This window comes from Squalius cephalus (assembly GCF_949319135.1).
Source record: "Squalius cephalus genome assembly, chromosome: 18".
NCBI classification, from domain to species: Eukaryota; Metazoa; Chordata; class Actinopteri; order Cypriniformes; family Leuciscidae; genus Squalius; species Squalius cephalus.
Genome location: NC_137139.1, coordinates 5460174 through 5472087, shown reverse-complemented (window position 1 = coordinate 5472087; position 11914 = coordinate 5460174). Strand labels below are relative to the sequence as shown.

The window sequence follows — 11914 nt, the reverse complement described above, 5'->3', positions numbered from 1 at the left end:
TACAGTAGAAAGCACGACAGAATTGATACGTGTATTGTCAGGAGTTCATGACGTTGCATCGATATTCTGAGCACAGCCCTGGTGTACAGTAGTACATATGAAAGCACTATATACATGTCTGTTATGATTTTCACCAGGAATTATTCTGTTAAACAAATTAAACTAATGGCTTGAAAAGCATAACCTTGAGCTTTCACTAGTGGTCTTTTAAAGGTTGATCATTTAAAACTCCCTATGGATAAAGTTATTAACTTCTGGAACCCAATGGTTGCATGCTATATGGGACTTGAATTGTACAGTAGGACTATCCGTTTCACCACATTGGCAGAATGAGGCACTTTTTCCAAGTCAAAAGCAGTTAAACCAGACATGAAGTAAAATGACAAGTCAGATACAATGAAGGATTGATTTCAGTTTTATTGAGAACCTGTCTTTAGCCCTTGAACCATTACAGGACCAAGTGAGGCCTTGCCTTCCCACTGAATGCCTAGAGAGAAAAAAGCCAAGTTAGAGCACTTGGGGAAAAAAAAATAAAAAATAAACAAACCTTAGAAAGAGCAAAAGCTACCAACCTCCATAGGGAGAAGCAGCAAATTCACCATCCGGACCACATGTTGAGTCACAGCAACCACAAACTTGGTCATTACCATCAGCAGCAAACCACCTGCAATAAAACAAAGACATGGAACCTTCAGCATGAGAAAAGTCAAGGTAAAAAAATAAATAAAAAAACCAACGTACCCATTGGCAAAGGAACAGGATTTGCGCTGAGCGTCACTGGGTGCAGAAGCAATAGTTGCTTTCAGAATACACGTTATGTAGATCTGCAAGGGGTAACAGGTAAGACAAAACCAAAGCAGATGGGAGAGGTCAAATTAACTCATTCATAGTACATACAGAAGGACTGTTGCCCTCCTGGAACACAAATGCCTCCAGCTGGAACTGGATCTTGTCAACCTGGGACCGAGGCATGAAGCGGGAGCTGGAAGCTGTAGTTTTGGCATCCACAAAGCACCTGACGACACAAAAAAAAAAAAAGAGCAACTCATGAATGTCAACTGCAGAGCATCAAGCAACTAGACTTTACCCATGACTCCGTGACAAAGTGGTTACAAAAAGCAATTTAAACAGTCCTACCGCATCAAGGGCCATGACCTTACCCATTATTCTCAATGAAGGAAAATCTCGGAAGAGAGTTCACATCAGGTACTTGAGTGGCCACACAGCGGTCCACAAACACACGCAGAGGCACATGATTGTACTGCTTCACAGATGCCTCGATGTTAATAACGTCACCCAGGAAATAGATGTATGAAGGCCTCTGATAGGACCAGTCATCTACACAAAAAAACAAAAAACATTTTAGGCACAGCCACAATAGCAAGGGTAAAGGTTAATTTTATTGAAAGAAAAAACCTGTACAAACCCATCATGATCTTCAGGGAGAAAAGCAAGACTTCTCCACCAGCCTCTGTTGAGGCATAAGGGACCCATGCTGGCCTCAAGGCATCACTGCTTACATTTTGGAGCCTGCAGTTCATGAGAGTACCCATTAAAGTCTCCCAGTTTCAAGAGAAAGTGCAGAAAGTCACAGAGATCACTTACCTTTGATAATGGCATTGAACACCAACAATTGCACCATCAACCCGGGTAATCGGAGTACCAGCAAGCGCCTCAGGGGTGTAGATAAGAGAGAAGGTGTAGATAAGCTCATCCTCATTCATCTGTAAAAAGATTGTGGTTACCAAGAGGGTCATCCCAAAGACTTTACATACACCACCAAGATAGTGCACTCATATTGCCATGAATGGGAGAAGGTGCACTGTGCAATATGGTGGAACTCCTAAACAGCAAAACCACCAATTAGTAAATTCTTCACATCAACACAGCTTCCCTCAGAAGCTCCGGTGTTGCCAAAGATAGTCAATGTTTTGGAGACATGCACTTAGGATTGAACATGCATATTGACTGTTCCAGGGTAAAAAAACTAGCTTTAACTTAAGGCACAAGATTTATTGTTCTTGCTTCATACCATTTATGGGATGGTTTACATGAGATGTTGGTTTGAAGGGTTACTTAAGGCAAGTAGCTCTAAAATTCAGGATTTACCCATTCAAACAGATAGAACTTGGTCTTAGCTGCCCTGGCATTGTAAAACCAAGTGAACTGACTTTCATTGAAAGGTTCTCTAACACAACAAATAACCCATTAAGATTTATGAGTTCTTACCATCAGCACACTGTTGCAGTCCTGTAATTCATACTCAAAGATGAGCACTCTTGACTCAGGATCCTGACCAACAACAGGACATCCACCTAAAGACAGACCCGTTGGCTGGATCAACTGACCATTGCTGAAAAGGTCCTGCTGGACCTCTACAAGAACCCGGTTCTCGCCACATTGAACCGCTGCGCTGCTGGGAGTCACAGGTTGCCTCAACTGGAAGTCCACCGCCAACTCTCTCTGCACCTCGGGAACGATGGGATACCTCCAATCCAAAGGTTTCAATGGACCCTGCAACAGCTGCTTCTCCTGAAGGCCAAAAGGCTCTTGCACAAGGCTATTGGAGACAGGACTCTGAAACTGAGAAGCCACTTGCAAAGGGTTCCAGAGCCCTAGAGGAGAAAGGGCAGGACTTCTGGAAGCTGGATTTAATTTTGGCCCCATGCTTCTTGGACTTTGACCGGACCTCAAACTTCCCAAGACATCAGGCAGATCAAATGTACAAATCACAACCACCACTAAGACAACTTTCAAGAACACCATTCTAACAAACTTTGTCACAAGCACCACAACACACACCAGTGCTTGGCTTTGCCATTTTGTACAGCTTTGAGTTAAGGTGGCTCCACCCCTTTTACCTTAATTGATTATCTAGATTCTCCTCTGGCCCTGTAAAGTGTATGCATCCTGGGGACGCACCACTCTGCACATTTTTAATGGGCCTGTCCAAATAACCACACTTGACGTCTTTGTACTCGACCACTTGTCTACTTTCATGACCTACAGTATTTCCGGTCTTTGATCAAAGTGTTCAAGGGGGCTTGAAGACCGCAAGTGTGTGTAGAACTTTTTATTACCCAATGGGACACACATTTAGTGTTGCAAAAATTCAAGTTTAGATAGCTTTATTTACACATTTTGATTTCAAGTACTTTCCATTTTAAAATAAACTTATACATGTCTGTTCAGTAATCCCTATGTAACAAAATACACAATTTAAAAATTGTGATGCTTGTATTAAGTGATGAAATGCAGTTGCAAATGTTGTACAAAATATACTCTCACATCTTTGCACCAATAACATGTACTACACTTTGTTTTACTACCAAATGAAATGTGTCATTTCTCACTAATTTAACTAGCAGTGGAATGTTTTCAGTTTCACTTTATTTTTATGGTCCCTTTAACACATTCTGTTGACTATATGTAACGTTACACCTACATGGCTACTAACTCTCATTAGAGTGTTAGTACAGTATTCGTAGACTGGTAGGGTTATGGTTAGAATAAGTGGACATGTACTTGCAAAGTTACTTATAGTCATGCAAGTTCCCAAACACGATGCATGATGGGATACGCTTAGCCTCAAATACCACTCCGAAGCGGTATGGTGTGAGATTAGTGTACGTTAAGGGCACTGAGCTTTGGCATTTTTAAGACGTGGGACAGTCTTGCGCACTTACTTTCTGTCACATGCACGTGTCGTCAAGACATCAAGTGTGAATTTTTGCACAGGCACTTTGTCTCTCTTATCACATTGAGGGGGCATTTACATTACACAATTTTCAACTAAAAACTTACGCATTGTTCTGTTATGTGACAAGAGAGTATTGGGGCCTAAAAAAGCAAACTTTTGAAAATGAATTTCAAAGTGCAAGTTTTTGAAAAGATGGTATACTGTACTTTTCAAAAACTTGCACTTTGAAATTCATTTTCAAAAGTTTGCTTATTGTCTCCTTGTACTCAACAAAAACGTGAATTTGTGAAAAATGACGTAATGCGCATACATATTATGTGTTCAGACCAAGTCGCTGCTGGTTCCTTCAGGATTTTCCTATGATACTTTTCCGTTCTGTTCTTCAACATACACTACACAGACCACAAAAGGTGTTCTCTTGTTATTAAAAACATACATTGTCTAAACTGAACATGCTGCATCAATTTGCGCTAATAGGTGTGTAGAACAAAATGTCAAATTGAAAAATCCCAAAGGAAATTGTCTCTGTCTCCACCTATAGCTGGTGTGTGGTGAGCGCTCTGTCTCCACCTATAGCTGGTGTGTGGTGAGAGCTCTGTCTCCACCTATAGCTGGTGTGTGTGGTGAGCGCTCTGTCTCCACCTATAGCTGCTGTGTGTGTGAGAGCACTGTCTCCACCTATAGCTGGTGTGTGGTGAGTGCTCTGTCTCCACCTATAGCTGGTGTGTGGTGAGAGCTCTGTCTCCACCTATAGCTGGTGTGTGTGTGAGAGCACTGTCTCCACCTATAGCTGGTGTGTGGTGAGAGCTCTGTCTCCACTTATAGATGGTGTGTGGTGAGAGCACTGTCTCCACCTATAGATGGTGTGTGGTGAGCGCTCTGTCTCCACCTATAGCTGGTGTGTGGTGAGAGCTCTGTCTCCACCTATAGCTGGTGTGTGTGTGAGAGCACTGTCTCCACCTATAGCTGGTGTGTGGTGAGAGCTCTGTCTCCACCTATAGATGGTGTGTGGTGAGCGCTCTGTCTCCACCTATAGCTGGTGTGTGGTGAGCGCTCTGTCTCCACCTATAGCTGGTGTGTGGTGAGAGCTCTGTCTCCACCTATAGCTGGTGTGTGGTGAGAGCACTGTCTCCACCTATAGCTGGTGTGTGGTGAGAGCACTGTCTCCACCTATAGCTGGTGTGTGGTGAGAGCTCTGTCTCCACCTATAGCTGGTGTGTGGTGAGAGCTCTGTCTCCACCTATAGCTGGTGTGTGTGTGAGAGCACTGTCTCCACCTATAGCTGGTGTGTGGTGAGAGCTCTGTCTCCACCTATAGATGGTGTGTGGTGAGAGCACTGTCTCCACCTATAGCTGGTGTGTGGTGAGCGCTCTGTCTCCACCTATAGCTGGTGTGTGGTGAGAGCTCTGTCTCCACCTATAGCTGGTGTGTGTGTGAGAGCACTGTCTCCACCTATAGCTGGTGTGTGGTGAGAGCTCTGTCTCCACCTATAGATGGTGTGTGGTGAGCGCTCTGTCTCCACCTATAGCTGGTGTGTGGTGAGAGCTCTGTCTCCACCTATAGATGGTGTGTGGTGAGCGCTCTGTCTCCACCTATAGCTGGTGTGTGGTGAGAGCTCTGTCTCCACCTATAGCTGGTGTGTGTGTGAGAGCACTGTCTCCACCTATAGCTGGTGTGTGGTGAACGCTCTGTCTCCACCTATAGCTGGTGTGTGGTGAGAGCTCTGTCTCCACCTATAGCTGGTGTGTGGTGAGCGCTCTGTCTCCACCTATAGCTGGTGTGTGGTGAGAGCTCTGTCTCCACCTATAGCTGGTGTGTGGTGAGAGCACTGTCTCCACCTATAGCTGGTGTGTGGTGAGAGCACTGTCTCCACCTATAGCTGGTGTGTGGTGAGAGCTCTGTCTCCACCTATAGCTGGTGTGTGTGGTGAGAGCACTGTCTCCACCTATAGCTGGTGTGTGGTGAGAGCTCTGTCTCCACCTATAGCTGATGTGTGGTGAGAGCACTTTCTCCACCTATAGCTGGTGTGTGGTGAGAGCACTGTCTCCACCTATAGCTGGTGTGTGGTGAGAGCACTGTCTCCACCTATAGCTGGTGTGTGGTGAGAGCTCTGTCTCCACCTATAGCTGGTGTGTGTGGTGAGAGCACTGTCTCCACCTATAGCTGGTGTGTGGTGAGAGCTCTGTCTCCACCTATAGCTGGTGTGTGGTGAGAGCACTTTCTCCACCTATAGCTGGTGTGTGGTGAGAGCACTTTCTCCACCTATAGCTGGTGTGTGGTGAGAGCTCTGTCTCCACCTATAGCTGGTGTGTGGTGAGAGCTCTGTCTCCACCTATAGCTGGTGTGTGGTGAGAGCACTTTCTCCACCTATAGCTGGTGTGTGGTGAGAGCACTGTCTCCACCTATAGCTGGTGTGTGGTGAGAGCACTGTCTCCACCTATAGCTGGTGTGTGATGAGAGCTCTGTCTCCACCTATAGCTGGTGTGTGGTGAGAGCACTGTCTCCACCTATAGCTGGTGTGTGGTGAGAGCTCTGTCTCCACCTATAGCTGGTGTGTGGTGAGAGCACTGTCTCCACCTATAGCTGGTGTGTGGTGAGAGCACTGTCTCCACCTATAGCTGGTGTGTGTGGTGAGAGCACTGTCTCCACCTATAGCTGGTGTGTGGTGAGAGCTCTGTCTCCACCTATAGCTGGTGTGTGGTGAGCGCTCTGTCTCCACCTATAGCTGGTGTGTGTGGTGAGAGCACTGTCTCCACCTATAGCTGGTGTGTGTGGTGAGCGCTCTGTCTCCACCTATAGCTGGTGTGTGGTGAGAGCTCTGTCTCCACCTATAGCTGGTGTGTGGTGAGAGCACTGTCTCCACCTATAGCTGGTGTGTGCTGAGAGCTCTGTCTCCACCTATAGCTGGTGTGTGGTGAGCGCTCTGTCTCCACCTATAGCTGGTGTGTGGTGAGAGCACTGTCTCCACCTATAGCTGGTGTGTGGTGAACGCTCTGTCTCCACCTATAGCTGGTGTGTGGTGAGAGCACTGTCTCCACCTATAGCTGGTGTGTGGTGAGAGCTCTGTCTCCACCTATAGCTGGTGTGTGTGGTGAGCGCTCTGTCTCCACCTATAGCTGGTGTGTGGTGAGAGCACTGTCTCCACCTATAGCTGGTGTGTGGTGAACGCTCTGTCTCCACCTATAGCTGGTGTTTGGTGAGAGTTCTGTCTCCACCTATAGCTGGTGTGTGCTGAGAGCTCTGTCTCCACCTATAGCTGGTGTGTGGTGAGCGCTCTGTCTCCACCTATAGCTGGTGTGTGGTGAGAGCACTGTCTCCACCTATAGCTGGTGTGTGGTGAGAGCTCTGTCTCCACCTATAGCTGGTGTGTGTGGTGAGAGCACTGTCTCCACCTATAGCTGGTGTGTGTGTGAGTGCTCTGTCTCCACCTATAGCTGGGGTGTGGTGAGAGCACTGTCTCCACCTATAGCTGGTGTGTGTGGTGAGAGCACTGTCTCCACCTATAGCTGGTGTGTGGTGAGCGCTCTGTCTCCACCTATAGCTGGTGTGTGGTGAGAGCTCTGTCTCCACCTATAGCTGGTGTGTGGTGAGAGCACTGTCTCCACCTATAGCTGGTGTGTGGTGAGAGCTTTGTCTCCACCTATAGCTGGTGTGTGGTGAGAGCTCTGTCTCCACCTATAGCTGGTGTGTGGTGAGAGCACTGTCTCCACCTATAGCTGGTGTGTGGTGAGAGCTCTGTCTCCACCTATAGCTGGTGTGTGGTGAGAGCTCTGTCTCCACCTATAGCTGGTGTGTGGTGAGAGCAGTCTCCACCTATAGCTGGTGTGTGGTGAGCGCTCTGTCTCCACCTATAGCTGGTGTGTGTGGTGAGCGCTCTGTCTCCACCTATAGCTGGTGTGTGGTGAGAGCACTGTCTCCACCTATAGCTGGTGTGTGGTGAGAGCTCTGTCTCCACCTATAGCTGGTGTGTGGTGAGAGCTCTGTCTCCACCTATAGCTGGTGTGTGGTGAGAGCTCTGTCTCCACCTATAGCTGGTGTGTGGTGAGAGCACTGTCTCCACCTATAGCTGGTGTGTGGTGAGCGCACTGTCTCCACCTATAGCTGGTGTGTGGTGAGAGCTCTGTCTCCACCTATAGCTGGTGTGTGGAGAGAGCGCTGTCTCCACCTATAGCTGGTGTGTGGTGAGCGCTCTGTCTCCACCTATAGCTGGTGTGTGGTGAGAGCTCTGTCTCCACCTATATCTGGTGTGTGGTGAGAGCGCTGTCTCCACCTATAGCTGGTGTGTGGTGAGCGCTCTGTCTCCACCTATAGCTGGTGTGTGGTGAGAGCTCTGTCTCCACCTATAGCTGGTGTGTGGTGAGAGCACTGTCTCCACCTATAGCTGGTGTGTGGTGAGAGCACTGTCTCCACCTATAGCTGGTGTGTGGTGAGAGCACTGTCTCCACCTATAGCTGGTGTGTGGTGAGCGCTCTGTCTCCACCTATAGCTGGTGTGTGTGGTGAGAGCACTGTCTCCACCTATAGCTGGTGTGTGTGGTGAGCGCTCTGTCTCCACCTATAGCTGGTGTGTGGTGAGAGCACTGTCTCCACCTATAGCTGGTGTGTGGTGAGAGCACTGTCTCCACCTATAGCTGGTGTGTGGTGAGAGCACTGTCTCCACCTATAGCTGGTGTGTGGTGAGAGCACTGTCTCCACCTATAGCTGGTGTGTGGTGAGAGCACTGGCTCCACCTATAGCTGGTGTGTGTGGTGAGCGCTCTGTCTCCACCTATAGCTGGTGTGTGGTGAGAGCACTGTCTCCACCTATAGCTGGTGTGTGGTGAGAGCACTGTCTCCACCTATAGCTGGTGTGTGGTGAGAGCACTGTCTCCACCTATAGCTGGTGTGTGGTGAGAGCACTGTCTCCACCTATATCTGGTGTGTGGTGAGAGCACTGTCTCCACCTATAGCTGGTGTGTGGTGAGAGCACTGTCTCCACCAATAGCTGGTGAGTGGTGAGAGCACTGTCTCCACCTATAGCTGGTGTGTGGTGAGAGCACTGTCTCCACCTATAGCTGGTGTGTGGTGAGAGCTCTGTCTCCACCTATAGCTGGTGTGTGGTGAGCGCACTGTCTCCACCTATAGCTGGTGTGTGGTGAGAGCACTGTCTCCACCTATAGCTGGTGTGTGGTGAACGCTCTGTCTCCACCTATAGCTGGTGTGTGGTGAGAGCACTGTCTCCACCTATAGCTGGTGTGTGGTGAGAGCTCTGTCTCCACCTATAGCTGGTGTGTGTGGTGAGCGCTCTGTCTCCACCTATAGCTGGTGTGTGGTGAGAGCACTGTCTCCACCTATAGCTGGTGTGTGGTGAACGCTCTGTCTCCACCTATAGCTGGTGTTTGGTGAGAGTTCTGTCTCCACCTATAGCTGGTGTGTGGTGAGCGCTCTGTCTCCACCTATAGCTGGTGTGTGGTGAGAGCACTGTCTCCACCTATAGCTGGTGTGTGGTGAGAGCTCTGTCTCCACCTATAGCTGGTGTGTGTGGTGAGAGCACTGTCTCCACCTATAGCTGGTGTGTGTGTGAGTGCTCTGTCTCCACCTATAGCTGGGGTGTGGTGAGAGCACTGTCTCCACCTATAGCTGGTGTGTGTGGTGAGAGCACTGTCTCCACCTATAGCTGGTGTGTGGTGAGCGCTCTGTCTCCACCTATAGCTGGTGTGTGGTGAGAGCTCTGTCTCCACCTATAGCTGGTGTGTGGTGAGAGCACTGTCTCCACCTATAGCTGGTGTGTGGTGAGAGCTTTGTCTCCACCTATAGCTGGTGTGTGGTGAGAGCTCTGTCTCCACCTATAGCTGGTGTGTGGTGAGAGCACTGTCTCCACCTATAGCTGGTGTGTGGTGAGAGCTCTGTCTCCACCTATAGCTGGTGTGTGGTGAGAGCTCTGTCTCCACCTATAGCTGGTGTGTGGTGAGAGCAGTCTCCACCTATAGCTGGTGTGTGGTGAGCGCTCTGTCTCCACCTATAGCTGGTGTGTGTGGTGAGCGCTCTGTCTCCACCTATAGCTGGTGTGTGGTGAGAGCACTGTCTCCACCTATAGCTGGTGTGTGGTGAGAGCTCTGTCTCCACCTATAGCTGGTGTGTGGTGAGCGCACTGTCTCCACCTATAGCTGGTGTGTGGTGAGAGCTCTGTCTCCACCTATAGCTGGTGTGTGGAGAGAGCGCTGTCTCCACCTATAGCTGGTGTGTGGTGAGCGCTCTGTCTCCACCTATAGCTGGTGTGTGGTGAGAGCTCTGTCTCCACCTATAGCTGGTGTGTGGTGAGAGCGCTGTCTCCACCTATAGCTGGTGTGTGGTGAGCGCTCTGTCTCCACCTATAGCTGGTGTGTGGTGAGAGCTCTGTTTCCACCTATAGCTGGTGTGTGGTGAGAGCACTGTCTCCACCTATAGCTGGTGTGTGGTGAGAGCACTGTCTCCACCTATAGCTGGTGTGTGGTGAGAGCTCTGTCTCCACCTATAGCTGGTGTGTGGTGAGCGCTCTGTCTCCACCTATAGCTGGTGTGTGGTGAGAGCACTGTCTCCACCTATAGCTGGTGTGTGGTGAGAGCTCTGTCTCCACCTATAGCTGGTGTGTGGTGAGCGCTCTGTCTCCACCTATAGCTGGTGTGTGTGGTGAGAGCACTGTCTCCACCTATAGCTGGTGTGTGGTGAGAGCTCTGTCTCCACCTATAGCTGGTGTGTGGTGAGCGCTCTGTCTCCACCTATAGCTGGTGTGTGGTGAGCGCTCTGTCTCCACCTATAGCTGGTGTGTGGTGAGAGCACTGTCTCCACCTATAGCTGGTGTGTGGTGAGAGCACTGTCTCCACCTATAGCTGGTGTGTGGTGAGCGCTCTGTCTCCACCTATAGCTGGTGTGTGTGGTGAGAGCACTGTCTCCACCTATAGCTGGTGTGTGTGGTGAGCGCTCTGTCTCCACCTATAGCTGGTGTGTGGTGAGAGCACTGTCTCCACCTATAGCTGGTGTGTGGTGAGAGCACTGTCTCCACCTATAGCTGGTGTGTGGTGAGAGCACTGTCTCCACCTATAGCTGGTGTGTGGTGAGAGCACTGTCTCCACCTATAGCTGGTGTGTGGTGAGAGCACTGGCTCCACCTATAGCTGGTGTGTGTGGTGAGCGCTCTGTCTCCACCTATAGCTGGTGTGTGGTGAGAGCACTGTCTCCACCTATAGCTGGTGTGTGGTGAGAGCACTGTCTCCACCTATAGCTGGTGTGTGGTGAGAGCACTGTCTCCACCTATAGCTGGTGTGTGGTGAGAGCACTGTCTCCACCTATATCTGGTGTGTGGTGAGAGCACTGTCTCCACCTATAGCTGGTGTGTGGTGAGAGCACTGTCTCCACCAATAGCTGGTGAGTGGTGAGAGCACTGTCTCCACCTATAGCTGGTGTGTGGTGAGAGCACTGTCTCCACCTATAGCTGGTGTGTGGTGAGAGCTCTGTCTCCACCTATAGCTGGTGTGTGGTGAGAGCACTGTCTCCACCTATAGCTGGTGTGTGGTGAGAGCTCTGTCTCCACCTATAGCTGGTGTGTGGTGAGAGCTCTGTCTCCACCTATAGCTGGTGTGTGTGGTGAGCGCTCTGTCTCCACCTATAGCTGGTGTGTGGTGAGAGCACTGTCTCCACCTATAGCTGGTGTGTGGTGAGAGCACTGTCTCCACCTATAGCTGGTGTTTGGTGAGAGCACTGTCTCCACCTATAGCTGGTGTGTGGTGAGAGCACTGTCTCCACCTATAGCTGGTGTGTGGTGAGAGCTCTGTCTCCACCTATAGCTGGTGTGTGGTGAGAGCTCTGTCTCCACCTATAGCTGGTGTGTGGTGAGTGCTCTGTCTCCACCTATAGCTGGTGTGTGTGGTGAGAGCTCTGTCTCCACCTATAGCTGGTGTGTGGTGAGAGCACTGTCTCCACCTATAGCTGATGTGTGTGATGAGAGCACTGTCTCCACCTATAGCTGGTGTGTGGTGAGAGCTCTGTCTCCACCTATAGCTGGTGTGTGGTGAGAGCACTGTCTCCACCTATAGCTGATGTGTGTGATGAGAGCACTGTCTCCACCTATAGCTGGTGTGTGGTGAGAGCTCTGTCTCCACCTATAGCTGGTGTGTGGTGAGAGCTCTGTCTCCACCTATAGCTGGTGTGTGGTGAGCGCTCTGTCTCCACCTATATCTGGTGTGTGGTGAGCGCTCTGTC

At 49.7% G+C, this 11914-nt stretch overlaps 1 protein-coding gene across 1 annotated transcript; it reads right to left on the bottom strand.

Moving 5' to 3' along the window:
* Positions 1 to 399: 399 nt before the first annotated feature.
* On the bottom strand, positions 400 to 2809 carry LOC307145392 (zona pellucida sperm-binding protein 3-like). Its single transcript, XM_079848489.1, has 8 exons — positions 2230 to 2809; positions 1606 to 1724; positions 1427 to 1530; positions 1161 to 1338; positions 898 to 1015; positions 742 to 824; positions 573 to 664; positions 400 to 487 (listed from the first exon to the last, which is right to left on the bottom strand). The coding sequence occupies exons 1-8, from the start codon at positions 2764 to 2766 to the stop codon at positions 417 to 419; spliced, it is 1302 nt and encodes a 433-aa protein (XP_079704615.1). The 5' UTR covers positions 2767 to 2809; the 3' UTR covers positions 400 to 416.
* Between the last annotated feature and the right edge of the window lie 9105 nt (positions 2810 to 11914).

What these genes read in the sequence shown, in the direction of transcription:
- LOC307145392 (XM_079848489.1), bottom strand. Translation starts at nt 2,766, where the DNA reads ATGGTGTTCTTGAAAGTTGTCTTAGTGGTGGTTGTGATTTGTACATTT. An exon ending in CTCCCTGAAGATCATGATGG is followed by an intron (nt 1,339 to 1,426) that starts GTTTGTACAGGT and finishes TTTTTTGTGTAG; the next exon opens with ATGACTGGTCCTATCAGAGG. An exon ending in TCCTTCATTGAGAATAATGG is followed by an intron (nt 1,016 to 1,160) that starts GTAAGGTCATGG and finishes TTGTGTCGTCAG; the next exon opens with GTGCTTTGTGGATGCCAAAA.